We start from the raw sequence: 20,112 nt of genomic DNA, 5'->3' as shown, positions 1-20,112 counted from the left end.
AATTTTGTAGCTTGTCTTTTTTAATTACAAAAACTTACATATTCCAAATTAAATTTCTTATATTAAAGATTTTTTATTTAATATATTTACTTAACTAAGTAGATTTCAATTTACACACAAATGCAACATTCGATCAATCGTTATTTCTTTCATAAATTTGTATGTATGACTCTGTAAGTGTGATCATGGGTGGCAAAATTTCCGTTACATGCAAATCTTGCATTTCATACCACTGGCCGTTGGCTTTGTGCAAAATATGCGCACGATAAGTGCCCTTTTTCGGCTCACCATCATGCACAATATTTGCTACCAAATTATATTTGGTATTTTTGAGTTGTTCACGGTTCTTCATTGACAAAATATCGCCAAAGTCCACATTTCTGCAATTGTTCAAAATTTAAAGTTTATAAACAAAGAATAAATATCTAATAAAAGTACTTACTTAATCGGAAAATTGACAATAGTTGGATTCTTCTCCAAGAAGAAAGTATTCTTCGTGAAACGTTTAATATATAGTATAATATACTGTGGCAAACGCGTGATTTCGAAGCGCTTCAAAAAATTGTCTTTATACGTGTTATACTCCTTTTCGGTTGTTCCATTAAATTTTGCCAGCAATTGATAAAGATTCACTTGTGGTATGATATTTTCGCGGAATTCGTCGGTGAACAGCGGTGGCGGGGGCAGGTCGCATGTCAGGTATAGAAAGTTAGAATCTTCACATTTCTCCTGATATTCCTCTGTAGCTAAAAGTAACGATTTCTGCGTATCATCCAACTCCACTGGCGGAATTTTGCGTGTATAAATTTTCATTTCACCCAAAAAGATTTTGTGTATGATAGAAGAATCGGGCTTTTTGTTGCCTTTCAGCGCACGATGTAGTGTATGCAAGAACCAAGATAGAAAATCAATGGGATCACCTTGTTCCGTGATTTGAAAACTTTTATTAGACCACAACACTACTGCCTGCAACATTTCGTGTGGCGACACGTGTGCTTTAAAATTTCGCGGGTTCCACATTTTTCGCATAAGTTCACCAAAACGTTGCACTAGGTTAAAGATAGAATCACCAGGTGGTCTTTTTATTTTTGCATAATTCTGTTCACGCAAGTAGTAATCACGTAAAGGACCCACGTGTGATAGCGCATGCAGCACCACGTTACAGTAGTCGTTCGCTTTTATGTTATTTAACCCTACAACCCCGGGTAGATAAAGCGTGCCGTCGACTGTGCGTGAGTACTTCGGTTCGGAGCGATCAAGCTGTCTTATATCTTTGGGTTCAAAAGTGGGGTTCAGTACATATTTGATGTCGTCTAACGAGGAGTCAATAATTTCATAATTATCTGGCAGACAGTAGAAGCGTAATGTCTGTAAATTGAGAAAAACATGATGCGCCTCCGATACGGAATGTGTGTAAGCGTGCGTATTTGTGCCGCGCCCTTGGAAATATTTGCCGCAAACCAGACACGCGTAAACATTTATGCGGGTTAGCGAGATTGAACACAACTTTTCAAAATCAAAATCCAGTAAGTGGCGATTAATCGTATCCAGATATGGACAGACACGATACTTTGGATTAAATGCAGACGGTTCAAGTTCTGTAATTAATTCAGTAAAATTTGTAATATTTTCGTCAAAACAAACGCATTGCTTAGTTCTTACCGTATTCATCATGCTCTTCCTTCACCTTGCCATTTGCGGCTAACTTTTGCTCCACCTTCGGCTTTTTAGCCACTGGTTCAATACCTGTAGAATTTGACAATTGTTTAAAATAAAACAGAGTGAAAGAATTGTGCTTTTATATTCATAATTACCATTTGTTGACATTATAATGCTTTAATCGGCGTTAGTTATAGAATTGTTTATAAACTAGAAAATTGACGATCAGCTGTTGTCGTCTCATTGGGCTGTCAACCAGTAGTGTTTCGTCGTAATAAATATTTCCCTAATATATTAAAAGAGGGAAATATTGCAATATTTGTCCCATTCTATGCATACGATTAGAAAATAATTTATTTCAAGGTATATGTTTAATAAAAAATATAAAATCACAAATTTTTGTGATGGTAAAAATAACAACAAAAATAGTTCTTAAAGTTTCCTAATTACAAATAAATAAAAATTACAGTCTGGCATCCTTATTTCGGATAATGGCTAAAGATGACTGGTCACACGGCTGGTTTACAGTTTCTGTGAGCCGTTATGCAAATTAGTTATTTTGCACTAAAAGGAAAACCGCATAGTAATTGCTCAAATAATATCAAAGAAATTAAGTTATTTAAAAATAAGCATAAATTGTCATCTGAATATAGATTACTCTACATACATGACGCAAGTGAGCGGAAATATATTATTTCTAAAAGTAAAAGAAATTCCTGAGTATGCACGTGGAACAAACTAAGGAAAATATGATTTATTAAAAAAATAGTTACTTAAGTTGAATTTTAACACACTTTTTCTTTTTTCAGGTACTATTGCTCGCAAATGCCGAAATTATGGGAAACTGAACGGTTTAATACGAAGTAAAATAAAAATTTTGGATGCTGTGCTTTAAGCAAAATATTTTATCTCTATTGTCGAATATTGCAAACCGAAAATTAGCCATTGGCCTGCTTATTTTACGCTTTTGGTACAAATTAATTAAAATAAAACGCTCTATAGTTGTGTGTGTTTAATTTATTTTATATTTATTTATTTGTATATTTAGAAAAAGTAATTGTAAAAATAAATAAAATGCTTATTTTAAAGTTGGTGACGTTTTCATTTTATTTTATGAAAAATTTCCTCAAAATTCCTCAAAATATTTAATAAATACGGTATTTCGTTTTAAAACATCTGGCATCACTCGGTCCGGATAAAAATGCAACAACAAAAACTTGCACAATGGCACCCTACTGTGCTGTTATGGGCGCCTGGTGCATATGCTGCATTCACAAATTCGAATTCGCAGGCGGCATTTTTGCAGGGCGGCTGCTTGCTGGGCACTTCTGGGTGCCTGGTGTAAATGGGAGTTGCTGAAATTTGGCGTTTCACTGCGCGCAGCAGAAGTGTTGCATACTTTTAGGGGTTTTATTTATTTTCTCACCTGCGGGTTGATTTACGTGTAATTTACAATAAAACACATAATAAATGGATTAGATATATCAACTAGACTTCTTTATTGAAAATTTAGGTTGTAAAATAACAATTTTTCTTCAAAGTAACAACGAATTAAATCAATTGAAGAAAAATATAGATTATACATACATTTTATGCAGAAATATTGTAAAATGTGAGTACAATTTTTGACGTTTTATAAAAATTACTGCAAAAATACATACATATATATGTATATATATATATTAAATATGGATACATACATGAATTTAAATATTTGCGAGTACGTATCTATATAACAATTTGCAATATTTTTTTATTTAATTAATTTTCGTTGATTTCTCGATAAATTTAACTAGCTTGTTCGTATAAAAAGGCACATTATCGGTAAAGATTTTCTTGTTTTGACTAAACTTTTATAGACATACTTTTTATATATTCCAGCAATGCTTAAACCATTTTTTAGCGCTCTAAACAGCTGGAATTAAGTAAATACGTCGATTATTTATAAATTTGATACAATATATGATTAAAAATATTAAAGAAATTTGAAATATTACAAATTGTTCGTTAACTGTAAACAATTTACCAAATACTTGCTGCCATGCTGTTTTAAAATTTCTCTGCTTTTCAATACTTATGCTAAATTAGTATATTATTAGTAATATTACAGTGAAACCAAGTATGTATTTCCAAATAAACCCCAAACCGCATTTTCGACGTCCTCTTTTAGTATGGGTTCACGGCCGCCAAGCCTACACGCCCACCGGCGCGCGCAAACACCGGCTCCGCATAGCTGTGACGATAGCCTTTTGATAGATTAGCGATACCCTTGGTATTCGGTATCGGCGCACCGGTTGTGGGTGGTGGCGGTGTGGGTGAAGGATAGTAATCTGTATGTTTTTCAGCTGGTCGGCGATTCGCGCGATGTTCTGGCGGACCTGCTGCGCGTACATCAGGCGAGTACTCACGTCTCAGTGGTTCGCGATGTCGCTCGCGTTCGCGTTCGTCGCGTACATGTGGCGCGTCACGTGAGTGATCACGTAAGGCGCCGCGCTGTTCATACCGGTATGCCTCACGGTAAGGATCACGACCATCTGTCATGTCGCTGGAGCGTTCACGCATTATGCGATGCGCGTCGGGTCGTTTGCCTGCCGATTCCCGTGGTGCACGCATGTCTGGAGCGTACTCTTGGAATGGACGCTCTCGGCCATGTTCACGTAAATGATGTTCACGTGGCGGCATCATTTCGCGTGGTGGTGGCATATTGGTCTCCTCCCAGAGATGACCGCGTGAACGTGAGCGCGAACGTGCAGCGATTGGTTGCGGTGGTGGTGAGTCATCGAGGCGCTCCTCATCACTCCAGTCAGCATATGAACGTCCGCCATCTGCGCGCTCAACTGAGCCGCGTCGTCGTGGTCTATAGTCGGTGATGTCTTTCTCTTCGGCCAGATCGTATCGACTACCTGTGCGTTCCATAGCGCGGAATTTGTCCTTGGCATCTTTGAAGCGATCCTTGGGTGTGACATCGGATCGTCCATTTGAGTGTGCATATTCCAGTGGTCGCCCGTCATCATTGAGCCGCTTTGTATACGATGATTTGCTATGCTGTGAACTGAGTTTCGTGTGCAGCTCTTCCTTCGGGGGCGCTACTGTCGCCGGCTCCACTACGCCATCAAAAGCCTTGTAACGCATGGCGGATGACTTCATCATCTTCTCCATGCTCTGTATGTAGGGTAGGCTTTCAGGTTCGCGGTATGGATTACGCTCATTGCTGCGCGAATATTGCTTGCGCTCGGGCTCACGCTCCCGTTCTCGCTCGCGTTCACGTTCCCTTTCCCGTTCGCGCAAACGTTCTGGCTCTCGCTCGCGTTCATTACTGCGAGTGTGGCTTAATTCTGAACGCTCTGGCGAGTGTGTAGTACGATGAGCAGCCGCATATTTGTTATGGCTTGCGGTTTGTTCGAAAGGCAGATCGGCTGGATCGACATAACGATGACGACCCCCATAGCGCTGCGCTTCGTCGACAGCAAATGACTTGGACTGTTTCTTTGCGGCGTATTCGATGAACTTCTGTTTATCTGTTAAGTTTTCCTTGCGATAGTTGGAGGACGGATGCACTGGCATATGATCGCTAGCCGGATCCGAGTCATTAAAGTCCTCGCCATCATCTGGTTTATGTTTGGCAAAACGCGGATCTGGCGTTTCACGTTCCAGTGATAGTTTTTTGTTTAATAAACGATTGATTTCATTGTATTTATCAGTGTCGCGCAGTTTCGGATGATCGCGCTCGCGTTCGCGCTCACGTTCGCGTTCTCTATTGCTGCCAACGACACCGCCACCGCCTCCACCGCCACCATCAGCGCGGCGATGATAATCCTGTTTGGTCTCGGCCTGCATGACGCGATTAAATTTGGCATCGTAATCAGCTGGACGCATTATGATTGGCTTGATTTCATCCTCGCGCGACCAGCTCGCGGTCGACGGGGTCTTCGAACGTGCATCGCGTTCGTGTGGGGGTGCAGCGATTTTCTCGCGATGCGCGCTTTGACGCGGCGTATAGGGCTTAGCAGGTAAATCACGCAAATAACTATCCTCTGGTGGTTGAACGGCGCTCTTGCGATTCAACTGCGGATGATGTGAAATTATGGGCGGTGAACGTTCCATTGCGATCTGTGACGGTTTGAGCGCGATCACTGAATTATCCGCTTCATTAGACCACTGCTCATCCTCTGCGAATGAAAAGAAATAGAAAAAGAAAAATGATGTTAGTAAACTACTTCAATTGAATTTATCTTCGCTAAACTCACCACTCGAACTATTTAAATCCTGCCGCTCTGGGCTTGGCGCCAAATCGGAACCGATACCCGATGAGCCGCGCGAAGAAACCTGCTTGCCACCGACAGGCACTGCTGTATCATTGGGTGTAGCGCCGCCCACTATCAATGCATTGCGACAGCGACGCAGCTCGATGGCCGTCAAATTACCTTTGGAACGATGCACTGTGTCGTAGTCGCGTGGCGGCAGTAACAAAGGCGGTCCATTACCATTCAATTTGGCACGCAGCTCTGCGGCTAAGGAGTCGAATAGCTCGCTAGTGGGCTGTGGCAGTGGCAGTGGTTTTGTGGTCGCCGTAACAGGCGGTGAACGCGAAACGGGCGAGCCGCCGCTATGCTCTTCGCTGCATTCGGATTCGCGTGTACTATTGCCGGTATCGCTGCCCAGCGACGAGCTAAATCGTTTCGGTGACGAGTCATGGCGGCGCTGTTGTTGTTGTTGCTGATGTAGCAGTTGTGACTGCGGTTGTTGTGACAAATAATGTTTGGACTTGCTGTTGTTGTGTTCGTTGCCGTGACCATTGCTAGACATGTGGGCTGCAGATTTGCCATTGCTGCTGTTGCCGCTGCCGCTGCCGCCGCCGGACGAGGGCAGTGGCGGCAGGATGCCCAAACTGCAAAAGTAAAGGAAACAAATGCGCATGAATGGCAGTGTAAAAGGAATAACAAATAAAATATTAAGGAGAGTTTACAAAAAGACATTGCAATGTGGCAAGTAATATTATTAATCTGCGACACGTCGGCAGGTAGGCGTGTGTTAAGTGCTAAAAAAGTTATGGCACAAGTCACAGCAGATTACCAAAAGCAGTTGCAATGACTGCCCGCCAGCTAGTGCACTTCCGTCACCTGAAATTTATGTGCGTCTCCGAGCATCGACACTTGCCGAAGGGCGGCATACACAATGCCCGACAAGTGGGCTTACAGATAGCATGAACGGTTGTTAGTTTGTTAGGGTGGTTCTATTTTTCATTTATTTATTATTAGAAAATTTAAAAATCAACATATTGTTATTATAGTTGAAATGTATCAAAGTTGTTTCAAAGAATAAGAGAGAGAGAGCTTTAAGCTTTGAGTAAAATCTTATACAGATCGTTTTGGGATTGACTACCATATGTTCGAGTCCTATGGACTAAGGGAGCTAAGATTAAGATATCTTGAAATTTTAGTGTTCAATTGGTAGTCTTTGGCTGCACTGTCGTAGGAACGGAGGCAATTTCCTTCACAGCAAGAGTATTTGAGCGTCGTGAATCTTGAAAGTGTGCACGAAAATCGTGATATTTTTTTCAATTTTTAGATTCATTAATTTTGGTTTATATTTTGTTTACGAACCGTCAGACTTGGATCAAAGGTTCAGTATCTAATAATCTATCTAATAAAAGTTATGTGACTACACCGATTTTTGCGTATGAAGCGATGGCTTGGGCTTCGAAAGCGTTGCAGGTTTTGGTAGGAATTTAACTAGCAAGATGGCAGCACTAGTAGTCATGTAGAACTCACACAACTCTACCAAGTAATCAAATAACAGTAGAAGGGTTTGTCAGAATGATGTCGTTGCAGCAAATTAAGGCCTTAAGTGATGAAACAGCACTGGTCTTCCCTCGAGAGACGGCATTACCAAAAGGGTAAATTTTACAAAGAAGTTTAAAATAACCCTGGGTAGTAATGCTGAATAGAATGATAAGCTTGAAAATGGCTACAAGCTTTCCATTCTCCGGAAAGTAATAGGACTGATTTTCTTCCACCGCGGCTGTACTTCGGATTCGGTAGAGGGCGTTACTAGCTAACGAACGAGCGGCAGGTCAGTTGTCTCCGAGCACCTGGAGAGTCAGGACAAACATTTTCGTGCGACGTGTTTCTGTGAGTGGTGCAAGCCGAAAATGCAGAGTTCATTAGAGCAGTTTTACGTGGAAGTCCTCAATCGGGTCCGACAAGACATCGCAGCCCATTGGAAATTGCACTACGACAACGCCCTGGCTCACACCACCTTCCTTGTGAACAGCTACCTAACCAAGGCCGGCATCCCAACGTTTCCGCAGCCGCCCTACAGCCAAGATATGGCCTCCCCGGACTTTTTTTGTTTCCTTGCCTGAAAAGGACGATGAAAGGCAAGCATTTTGAGACGACAGAGTCCTATGATCGGATTTCGGTACCAACAAATGAGCAGCTTTTTGGACAAGAAATTTCGCGTATATAAAAACGGGTAGACAGACAGTCTTTGCTAAATCGATTCGGCTCCTCATGCTGGCAAAATTAATATACTCTGTTCCGGGTATAAACAGTGCAGCCTTACGTTGAACTGAAAAAGTCACAATTCGATGGTAGGCTGGTAGGCAGTAACATGTTGCACGCGAATGCTCGCGGCACATATTTGCATGGATTTATAGGAATGTAAATTCGCGGCGACATTTACCACAGACGAATCGGCAGTAACTTTACTATGCTCACAAATTGTTTTAATGCAATTTACGAGCAAACAATCGAAGAGCAAGCAACAATCAAATGTCGCCAAGCGAGTTAAATGCACTGCTCACAGCAGAGTTTAGAACGCGTTTCGCGGACATGATCTTAAGGCATTACTTGATGTATGAATGTGCGGATTAAGGTTAAGTTGTAGTTTTGGGTTTTCATGGCAAGTTCTGTAAATATGCACATGTTTACCGTTCGTTTCATACAAAGTTTGATTTCAGGCTTTTAAGATTTAATAGCACTTGCTCATAAAATCGTACTTGTTCGTAGTAGGTGCACGAGAACTGCCTGCCTGCTGCACCTTAAAACAAATCAGCGCCGCAGTGATTACATCATTTGCTCATTTAACCGAATATTATGGATGTATTTATGCGGGTATTCAAGCATGTTTTTGTTTGTGCAGCAATATGCATGCTAGTCTGCGCTTTTGGCACTTTTGTGTGGTCTCAGCCAGTTCGCCGGTCTTGTCGCAATGCCTAGTCTAGCCTCACTTGGTTTGGACTGGTTGGTTTTGGTCTTTTTTTTGCGTGTTTTCCTGCTGTCTTCTGACTGCCATTGCATGTTGGCGTTCGCGTTGACATTTTCAAGATGCCAATTGTGAGTTGTTGGCGAAACGACGCCAACGACATTGTGTGAAGTCAATATTGAATTTCAAATTTGTGAATTATTTTTAGTTGCATTACAAATGCCGATTTGGAATTCGCGATCTATTTGTGGGTAGTTATTGCAGACAAGTTTCCCATAATGTACATTCTAGGTGGATTGAAGTGATTTGAAGTGGTTTAACATATGTATATATTATTGTATATTTTTGAAGTGTATGTGTATTAAAAAAATGACATAAAATGAGCTGATGAGTTGAAGAGGCTGAAGAAACCGGAATTAAGCGATTGAGTGCCGCAGCCGCAGCTGAAATGATTATGTCTCATTTATTCTCCTTTTAAGCTATCAGACATTCAGTCAAATATCCATTTATTTTAAAGTGATAATCGGAAAACAAGTTCTTAATCTGACATTTTGGATTTTTTATAAAAATCAATTAAAAAAAATTGCCGAAGTTTGACGAATATTACATAATATATATTCGGTAGTCGAATAAAGTATTCTCGTATTTTATTAATAACCAAACATGTTGCGTCATATCATATAGTGTTGGAAAGGTGAGATTGTAAGCTTCATTTAAAGAAAATTAAATTCGGGGAAGTTGCAAAAAAAATTATGACATTTCAAAAATGACTGAAGATAATGAAGAAATTCGCTATATTTGAATTTTTTTATAAAAATGGAAGAATGCCACGCAAGCCACCAATGAAATTTGTGAAGTTTACGGAGACGTTCGTGTAGCACAACAATGGTTCGCTCGCTTCCGTTCTGGAAATTTCGGTGTGAAAGATGCACCTCGCTCTGGTCGACCTATCGTTGAAAAAGTCGATGAAATTATGGAAAGGATTGACCAGGACCGTTACATAAGCAGCCACGACATCGTTAAGGAACTTAACATTCATCAACAAACGGTTTTGAACAATTTATAAAAGGCTGGCTACAAAAAGAGCTCGATGTTTGGTTACCACATGAATTGTCTGTGAAAAATTTAATATCTGCGATACTTTGCTGAAACGAAATGAAATCGAACCATTTTTGAAGCGAATGGTAAAAGGAGACAAAAAGTGAATCAAAAACGACAACAATGTGCAAAAACATCATGGTTCAAGCGTGGTGTAGCTTAACAAATGGTCGCAAAGCCAGGATTGACGCCTCGTAAGGTTATACTGCGTGTTTGGTGGGATTGGAAAGGAATCATACACAATGGGCTGCTCCAGTCTGGTCGAACGATGGATTCTACATTTTACTGTCAACCACTGATGAGATTGAAGCAATCAATCGAAAAAAACGGCCAGAACTGATCAACAGAAAGGGCTTCGTCTTCCACTAGGACAACGTTAGACTACACACATCTTTGATGACTCGGCAAAAATTGGGAAAGCTTGGATGGGAAGTTTTGATGCATCCCCCACATAGCCCTGACCTTGTACCATCGGACTACCATTTGTTTCGGTCCATACAGAACTCACTTAATGGAGCCAACTTGGCTTCAAATGAAAATTACTTGTCGCAGTTTTTTGCCGAGAAACCAGAAAAGTTTTACACTGATGGAATAATAATGTTTCTAGCGGAAAAATGGCAAAAAATGGTCGACCAAAAAGATACATATCTGATTCATTAAAGTTTTTTTTAAACAAAACATATATGAGTTGAAATTTGATTAGAAATATTATTATTTTTCGAGGTTCATATTCTGTTCTTGATTTGCAAAAAAAGGAGTCTTTTTAGGATAGTTGTACACCATATAATAATAGCAGTGCTGATATTTATTTATCATATAGAACATATACATACATACATATGTACATAAATTCCTCCCACAAATATTGAGCAGTGCAAATTCGCTTTTGATTAACTGTTGTTAACATAGCATATTATTGAAGAATTTCGCACATTCTGAATATTCACAAATCTGAATCATTGGAAGAAATGATTACGCAGAACTGTGTTGCCTACCGCGATGGTGTCAAGTGTTAGTGTGTCAATTGATGCCAAATATTTTTATATTTTTTATTTGTGGTTTTCACTGGCGCCCACTTAACAAAATTGATGTGTAGGAAACATGTTGGCAGAAAGGAGAAAGCTTGAAAATGCTTGAAAAAAAATTGCGCCTACAGGGTTGAAGCTTATGAAAAGTTAAATACACTTGACAATTGCAAATAGAAAATAATATGTTTGCTTGTATATATACATTAAGGTGTCCCAAGGTTTTTTTCTCGAAAATGAAATCGAGAACATCCATTTTTTTCTAAATGGTTTTGTTAACAAATATAAAAAATATTATTGCGACTGAATCATGATAAACCGTACCGACTTGATATCGAAAAAATATGTATCATAAAGTATATTAGACATATCGTCAACTAAAATCCAAAATAACGTAACATTACTTTTCATAAATTTACAGGCGAAGGAAAAACGTTATAATAGAGACTACTTATACTGAAACCAAATTTTAGTTTTGGTTATAAAATGGTTATAAAGTGGTTATATATTGGTTATAAAATGGTTATATATTGGTTATATAGTGATTATATCTGACAGCAGATTCTGAAAATTTTATCTACGCGTATGTAATATGATGTAGTGTATCGTAAGCAATAAAATAGTCAAATTTGTTTTTTTTTTTGATGATACTTTGTTTTGCATTTTAGGTGATGATATGTACATATGTAGTACATATAAAATATGAATCATGCAGCGATAATTATGTACGATGTAAGGCAATTCTGAGTGCATTCGAAATTGTTAAAAAAAAATCTTAAAAATTATAACTGTACTTCTAAACAGCAAGCAAAAAGTATGAGCATTAAAAATTTCCTTCACATTTCGGCATTTTCAACGTGATTAATTATTCAACTGCAGCTGGCATTCGTGTTTGCTGACTCTCCATTTAGACAGCGCACGAAAATTCAGCAAAAACTTCACCAACAACATAGACTTCTTCTCTTTTTTAATTTCCCATTATTGCCACAATTAATTAATGACACTGTTATATAGGCAAACATGGCATGCAGTCTAATGGAATAGCGGTAAATAATGCAATGAAGTGAAAAAAGTTCCAAGCGCACATGAAACTTGTCGCAAAAGCCGTTGCCGTGGGGGCACACGTTGCATGTCACACCGCATGAGGAAGAACCGTAAACAACGTCAGGCAGTTGCATCATAAATGACGGGGATTGCGGTAAAATTGCCTACTTTGAAAGCCACCACGAGACTGACGTGTGTGTGGCACCAAAGTGCAATCAATGCGCATCACTTAAAAAGCCAGTTTGTTTTTAAAACAAAAGTTTTCGAAATTTGCATATTATTTTTGAACTGTTAGACTTTATTATTGCAAGATTTGCAGCAATAATCACTTCCGTGTAAACAGCCATGGCTGCGAGGAAGAAATGGAAAAATGTCTTTGTGTAATTTCCATGCAAATGTGGTGTTGTGTGTGTGCGCTGCCACAACTCGCAGACATAAAATACAGTTGTGCTTGCGTTTCTTTGTGAATTTTGAGCGCCGCTTTTATATTGTTGTAGAAAATTGCAAGCAAAAATATAAATAAATATTTCTTCATGCTTTCAGTGATAACTTGCAATGTGTCTTTGAAGCGATTGTGCAACAATGTGCTTCCTCAACCTCACCAAACAGTTAATCGATGAATAAATCGCAGAAATTTCGTATTAAAAAAGATGTGCACCAACTCTAAACAACTTGAAATTTCGTCACCTGTGCACAAGCAGCGTAGATTTTTGCAGATACGTTTTGGCAACTTTCACCAACGAAGATAAAAGACTTAAGACACAAACTGGCCAGAGTGTCACTGTGTAGAAGAATAATGAAAATTGTGTGTACTCACCGTGTTTCCAATTCCTCAAAGCGTTTTTGATTTTCTGGCCGATTGATTAGTATTTGGAGCTGTTGATGCAACGCCTCGGCTGTGGACTCGGAATCGCAACGGTAGGCGTGTACGTGCAGTGGACATTTTGTTGCCGGATTATAAAGCAACAAAACGCATGCAACGATATCATCTGTTTGCACGGAGCTGGTTATGGCACTGTGTGGTATGAAATGTTTTGAGGAGCCCTATTGAGTGGAGAGAAAAAAATATATTAAATGTTTTGATGATTAAGCAAATAGCAAATGTAAAATTAAAATATGGAAATAGGTTATGGTTCGAAAAAAATACAAAAAAAAACGTTAAAATCGGAAGCCTTCATTATTAAAAAAATTTCATAAAAAAACTTGATTTTGATCGATCTGAAAAATTTGTTCGGAAATTGTACCGTTGCCTTGGAGAATAGTTCATGCCAAAATTTGTGAAGATAAACAAGTTTTCAATACAAGGACTTGATTTTGATTGCTCAGATTGTATGGCAGCTATATGATATAGTAGTACGATCTGATAATTTTTTTCGTATATTGTACCGTTGCTTTGGAGAATAGTTTATGCCAAATTTCGTGCAGTAGTCAAATAAAAAAGTTTTCAATATAAGGACTTAATTTTGATCAGTCAGCTTGTATGGCAGCTATATCTTGTAGTGGACCAATATCGGCGTGTAGACTCAACTAGTCAAGGTATAAGTATTTTAGATCCTATTTAAATCTAAAATACATATATTAAGTAAAGTATAGTAACTTAAATATATAAAAATTATTTTATAAAAGTCTGTTTAATAAAAGAACATTATTTTCTGCTTATTTAATATTATAAATTTGTCTAATTTTAGGACATAAAAGGAATAAATATAATTACATAAAAAAGGAACAAATTTTTAATAGTTTTTGAACTAGTTCTTTAGTTTTTTATTTTAATTAGTTATGAAAAAATATAAAAAAACCATCTTCAAATTAAACTATCCACTCCCCCTCTTCCATACAAACAAAAAAAAAACACACACACACACAACAAAAAACATCTACAGCATTTCCAAATTCCTGCCGCAATAATCGTTAAAAATTACCTATTGCACAAAAATTTTTCAACTTTGACTCACCTGCAATATTTTGATACCCTTGTGGGAGACCTGCAGCGTCACCTTGAGTGGCTCTTGGCCGCGTGACCGATCAATCAGATACGGCAGCACTGAGTTGATGACACGTGTGCCGCGCAAACCTTTCGCCTCCTCGGCGCCCAGAAACCAAACATAGTAGGATGCTTTTTGTACATCTCGTCGCAGGCGTAGAGCCATTTTTTATATTTCTTTACTGTAATCTTGTGACTTGGCCAAAATTCAAAAAGCAATAAATATGCCTTATGCACCAACTCCAGGCTGGTTGCCGGCTTTGTTGCTATTATGGTCGAGCGTAGGTTGTTGGTTTGCGAACACAGCAAAGTTTTTCTGGTTTTTATTTTATTTTTCAGCTTTTTGTGCTATTTTTTCTATTTTAAGTGAGTTTCTGTGTTTATGTGGCAGTCAGTTTTTAGGTTAAAAGTAATTACTCCCGTTGAAAAAAATTGAAGGCAACTGGAAATAGAAAAAAGAATGAAAAAATAAGTGGATAATATTTATTATGGAATTGTGTTTATATTTAGAATATATTTAATTCTTTAAATAATTTAATTTACGACATGAAGAATTTTGTTTTCTTAGCTGATAATAATAATTTTATTTGAGAATGGAGACAGATTTTATTATATGGTTCACTTTACAAATGATTTTTATATCTAAAAGGAACGTCAGCGTCAGTTGGATTCCAACAGTTTTTGGAAAGTAGTTCAAAATAGGTCTTGAAGTCTTTCCACGCTATGAACCCTTTGAGGAACTACAATATCTTGATATATTTATTTAGCAAAATTGCGTGGTCTAAATAACAAACCCTATTAAATTGTTATACTTTCAGCGATTATTGTTCAGAGTATCAAATATATGAAAGTTACTAAATAAGTGTTTGCCAGCAACAACTTTTAGAAGTGTCTAATGAGAAAAATTATTGTAGATATTTTTGGAGTTCCTATTTTAGAAGTTAGTAAATATTTTTCATTGTGGATAGCCTCAGAAAATTTTTTTCTTAAAAGGTTTAATTCCAAACTGCAAAACGCTCAACAGCTGCTGAATAAATTTCCTAAATATTTTGATTGCTTCAAAGCGTGATAAATGGCGAAAGTCATCCATCCAATGCCAACCCCGAATGATACCACATTGAAAGAAGAAGCATCGCAGATATAGAAGTGTTTTTATCTCAGCTAGCTTTGTACGAACAAAAGAGCAATAAAATTGTTAAAAAAAAATTTAATACAAATTATTAGTCTACATACATACTTATTGGACTTTATATCATTTTGATGGATGATGGAGTCAATCTCTAACTTGGTCAACTAGCAGACAAACGTGTCAATGGAATATGGGACGCTTATGCTGACAATTAAAATACAAAAGAAATTATATGAGAACTCTAGAAGGACTGCAAACAAGTCACTGCCCAATTGGCAAACATGTTACCAGAGGAGAATACCATACAATGACTATTGTAGAAACTCAGTAGTAGGAAGAAGAAGAGGATACTATAAAACATCTATGCAAATGCAAATCTTGTATAGGAAAAGAATTGCAACTATCGAATGAGGGATTCTTGACGATGTCTCGGAAGTTGCATAAATTAAACTTTTTGAATTGATAAAATTCATCAGAAGCATAGAATGGTTCAGAGAGGTCATAATAAAGTGAGGGGATTTTAGTTCCAGTGATTTAAAACTGGGCCTCCTAAATGCCTATGTGTGTCGTCAGACGTCAACTCTACCTACCTACCGTCCTATTGAATATTCCTAGTAAATTATTTTTGTAAATTTTTCTTGGAAAATCTTCATTTTCATACAAATATTAAAACACATAAAATATCTAATATCTAAATATATTTTATAGATAAACTGAAATATGCTCACAACCAAGATTACGAATTTTTAAATCTCAAAATTTTAGTATAAATTTCAAAATTTAACTTTGATTCCCAATATCAGAATTAAAAATTGATCAAATATTTTTAATATATACACAAATTGTAGTAAAAATATTATTATTATTTCAAATAAGAAGCTGGTATAAAAAGGCATTAAGGGAAACTCCTAGTGTGATAGCAAAGTGGTAATTTTTGAGTTTCACAAGGGATACTGTATCAATTGTTTTAAAATCTTAAGGACATATTTATACATACATTACGAACACACAGTAAAATATTTGAAGAAATATTTTATAAATAGGCCGATAAAAGAAAAAGGTTGAATTTTACTTTTTGGCATGATAAAATTCAATTTTTGTTCAGATGAGAAAACTAATATGTCATTGTAGAGAAGCACATAATTTCTTTTTAATAAAACTTTTCTTTTGCAAATATAACAGGAAATATATATAATATAACCGAAAGATAAAACAAATATTTTTTTTAATTATGAACTTGGTATTAACATTATTTTTATTAAAAAAAAAATATTAAATTAAGTAATAATACTTTTTTTAATTTCTATTCCGATTTTTGGAATAAAAAATAAATGTTTATTGTTTTAATCCGGCATATTTGGGTTTATTTAAAAAACGTGTTTAACTATGATTTTCGGAATATAATACAAATTTTAAAGGGAAACTCAATTGTGTTTTAATGCAGTATAACCGAAAAATAATTTAAAATTAAAAAACACAGTTTTTTTTATTTATTTTTCATAACAAACTTAGAATACATTTTTTTTCCTAATCCGGTATTTTAGAATAAATTTTTCATTTTTAATTTTTAGTTAGATTTTTGGAATTAAAAATTTATTTTTCCCAAATCAGCATGTGGTTTTTTATACCAAAGATTAATTTTATTTAAAATTTTTGCAACAAAAAAATTAATATAAATGTTAATCCAATTGTTTTTCGAATGCAGCATTTGCAACTCGGCTCGCAACAATGTTATAATAATGTATTTCTCTCACATCTGTAAAACAATTTTTTTTAGACAACAGTTAATTTTATTTTTCAGCACGATAGCGTTTTGTTGAATATACTGCAATTCATATTTTAATACAATTACTGTGCACAAATTTCGGCCACAAATAGCCTCTTGTCATTGTATTAATATTAATTATCACAAATTTTTATAGCTTAATTAAGCTTTAATAGCATTTTACTATTAGCTTTTTAATGAATTCATTAATTTCTACCATATGTCTATACATGTATTTGCTTCAATAGTAATTCATTTTTAAATATATTTTAACGTTTTTTATTGTCACGTTTTCAACTGTCATTTTACTTACGTTGTCTGGGAAATTTAAAGCCAAATCAAAAGACTTAAGGCACGAACTTGCTTTGGCAACGCCGAAAAAATCGAAATAAAAACGCATTAATATATGCCTTTAAAATTGTAATTATGGAAAATAAACTCAAACTTTGGCACGTACACACATTTTTCATATTAAATTTATTTCCTGTTACACAAACGCACACACTCACATAAATACACGCAACTAATTAGTTGGCGCGCATAAATTAGCATAAAACACACGAATGCGGCCAAAAATAGTTGCGGATCGCCGACTGATACTTATGCGCTCGTGTCGATTTGTTGATAAACATTAACACTTTATTTGCTTAAACAAGAATGAGGCGAGGAGGAGGAGAAAAGAATATATGGCATAATTTGCATTTACAAGGCAGAGAACTAAAATAAAATTAATGAGCAGCGACACAAGAAAGGCGAGCACGCAAAACAGCAGGCCAAATATTGGTACAAAAACAACAGTAACAACAACAACAAAGACACCAAAGGCTTTCCTGTGCCGCAAGCGATTCGCGACAGCTATAATAATCAATAAATATTAATGTTATTGCTGGAGTATTTCGAGCTGACCGACCGACTGTGGGCACGTACCCCGGTTTGTATGTGTGTATAACCCAAATAATTGCGCACGAAAAAAAATTTTAGCTTTAGAACACTAATTTTGAAGCTTATTTAGTTGCATGGTTTCTTTAGTAAACACATATATAGAATATAACGGTTAACGCTGTGACGTGACACTATCACTGGGCCATGCCGCGCTGACAATTGACACAAGAATGGTAAACACTTTGACACACTATGTTGTTGTAAGCATGTTTTCCAATACAAATGATGCGTGCATATAACAACAACAAAACACAATACAATTTTATTGTAATTTCCCGAAAATCTTTTGTGTTTTTCGAATAATAATATTATGTTTTAAATTTATTTTTTTGATTAATTAATTATGTGATACTTTAGATTTACGATTTTAACTTTTCCTCAACACACGCTGACCGCCACGCAACTACAAAGTATTTACGGAAATTTTATTATACACGAATAGAGTTTGCAGCGCACAAAATTTTATTTAAATTTATTTCACGCCGCGCTTGCGTGCTGCAACTCATTTCACTTCAAATATGCGCCGTTGAAATTGTAGACGAAGCGAGCGTTCGCCAAGCATGTCTCGATCGTGCCACGCCGTGTGATTAACTGAGGTGATTTCGATAAATTTTTGGGTGGTTTACCGCTTTGATGGCGAACGCGCTGCTCAATATCTTCATGGCGAGCAATAATAATAGCTGAAAACCAGCTAGTCAAGCGGTCGATACTGCCCACAAGCGGCGGAGAGTAATAACACACACACACACACATAAACCTCTTCATATGCACATATTTATGTGCGCCGAGCGAGCGCGTCCACCAATCGACGGCTAAGAGTTGTGGTGGCAGCCAGCGGGAGGAAAGCGTTGTGTAAAGTGTGATCAAGCATCGATCTCACCAAGCTATAGTCAAAATACACACACATACATACAAGCACATATTATATATGCTCATATGTGTTCATATGCTAGCTGCTTGCGTGTTTTGTCTTGTGCTGAAGAAAGCTGAAAGTGGAATTTTTGCTTGAATTTCGATTTTTTTCTTGCGTGTTTTACGAGTTTCCTTAAATGCCCGCTGATTTTTTTTCGGTGGAATGTTTTTGTTGAAACTAAAAGTTGTCGACGCTTGTTCGGTGGCCACTCAACGCTTAGGACGACGCTGTCGATGCTACTTTATGATAATTTCTAAGCAATGTAGCACCGTTGCTCGTTTGTAAGTCTGGCTTGTCGGCCAGCATGTGGTTTATTGCAAACTTAAGTACCTTGCTCGCCCACCTACTTGATTTGTTTACGTAGCCATTGAGCCATTGTAATTTGTCTACGCATTGTTGTAAATATAAATTTGAATAGCACTTGCAGTTTTGTGGATTTTTAAGAAATATGTGGTTTAAGTTGTTGAAGGAAATTCAACGCAATAAGTAAGAAAAAAATTTATATATTTATGTATATATGTATGTATATTGAAGTGCGAAAAATTTTATAACTAGGCATGTACACTTTACTTCTTTTAACGAAGCTTGACTGAGTTTGCCCTATCACCGAAAAAAGAAGGATCTACAAGTTTTAAATATACTATGGCTGAAGTATTTTATGAAATTATGTTGTACCGACAGCTGGTCGAGGAAATTCTGTTAATATTCACTCAATGAAAAAGAAATATTAAAAACAACAAAAAGTAAAGGGAACTTTATCACTTATTTCTATTAGGAGCCATATTAAAGAAAAGGTTACGAAGATATTTTGGTCGAACATCATGACTTCAACATTATAAAGGTAGAAGATACACTTTTTGGAACGTGGACTGTTCTCAAAACTCAAATATCAGCTCCGAGAAGGTGGCCTAAAAAAATATGCTGTGTGAACTGTTCTTCCAACTAGTTTATATCGGAACAGGGTATATTATGTTTGTTACGAAGTTTGTAACATACAGATGGAAACGTGGTCGGCACAGGGTCTACTAACAAGAACGACATTATGTTCAAATGAAACACAAAATAATCTAGAGGCGTTAAATCACATGAAACTTGGCGGCCATTCGATTGGGCTATTTCTCGAAAATAACGAGAAGACGGCGCACTGTCTTTTTGGAAATAAAGCTTTGCCCAGTCAATTTTTATCAAATTCTGGGAAAAAAGTGAGTCAACACCAAGTTATAACGCTCGTTATTGATGGTAACGACATTTCCTGCCTTACTGCGAAAAAAATAATCTCCGATGAAGGCGCCATACCATAATCGGCACTAAATGGTAAATTTTTGGGAATGCAAATGCATTTCTTGA

General features: G+C 36.8%; 3 protein-coding genes across 13 annotated transcripts in view; 1 reads left to right on the top strand and 2 right to left on the bottom strand.

Annotated features, from left to right (window-relative positions):
* Nucleotides 1–2,747, top strand: part of LOC105222775 (uncharacterized) — a 112,649-nt gene extending 109,902 nt beyond the window's left edge. The window contains exon 16 of the transcript XR_007422469.1: nucleotides 2,469–2,747. The gene's annotated coding sequence lies outside the window, so the exon portion shown is untranslated. The remainder of the gene's footprint in view (nucleotides 1–2,468) is intronic.
* On the bottom strand, nucleotides 49–1,953 carry LOC105222780 (U4/U6.U5 tri-snRNP-associated protein 2). Its single transcript, XM_011200253.4, has 4 exons — nucleotides 1,815–1,953; nucleotides 1,663–1,746; nucleotides 443–1,598; nucleotides 49–380 (listed from the first exon to the last, which is right to left on the bottom strand). The coding sequence occupies exons 1-4, from the start codon at nucleotides 1,825–1,827 to the stop codon at nucleotides 134–136; spliced, it is 1,500 nt and encodes a 499-aa protein (XP_011198555.1). The 5' UTR covers nucleotides 1,828–1,953; the 3' UTR covers nucleotides 49–133.
* A 390-nt stretch (nucleotides 2,748–3,137) lies between the features above and the next one.
* The window catches only part of LOC105222794 (uncharacterized protein DDB_G0284459), a 482,380-nt gene continuing 465,405 nt past the window's right edge, over nucleotides 3,138–20,112 (bottom strand). For 5 of the 11 annotated variants that reach the window (XM_049454104.1, XM_049454100.1, XM_049454107.1 and 2 more), the window contains 4 exons: nucleotides 13,988–14,458; nucleotides 12,850–13,076; nucleotides 5,907–6,547; nucleotides 3,140–5,828 (listed from right to left, as the gene is read on the bottom strand). In XM_049454104.1, the coding sequence (XP_049310061.1) occupies nucleotides 3,826–5,828; nucleotides 5,907–6,547; nucleotides 12,850–13,076; nucleotides 13,988–14,182 (3,066 nt within the window). In that variant the 5' untranslated portion in view covers nucleotides 14,183–14,458 and the 3' untranslated portion in view covers nucleotides 3,140–3,825. Of the gene's footprint in view, nucleotides 5,829–5,906; nucleotides 6,548–12,849; nucleotides 13,077–13,987; nucleotides 14,459–17,223; nucleotides 17,674–18,204; nucleotides 18,441–20,112 lie in introns of those variants that run through there. The other 6 variants (XM_049454103.1, XM_049454102.1, XM_049454109.1 and 3 more) reach the window with 6 other exon arrangements.

The sequence above is a fragment of the Bactrocera dorsalis genome, chromosome 4 (assembly GCF_023373825.1).
Source record: "Bactrocera dorsalis isolate Fly_Bdor chromosome 4, ASM2337382v1, whole genome shotgun sequence".
Taxonomy (NCBI): domain Eukaryota; kingdom Metazoa; phylum Arthropoda; class Insecta; order Diptera; family Tephritidae; genus Bactrocera; species Bactrocera dorsalis.
The sequence above is the reverse complement of the archived record's forward strand: the minus strand, read 5'-3'. Positions and strand labels throughout refer to the sequence as shown.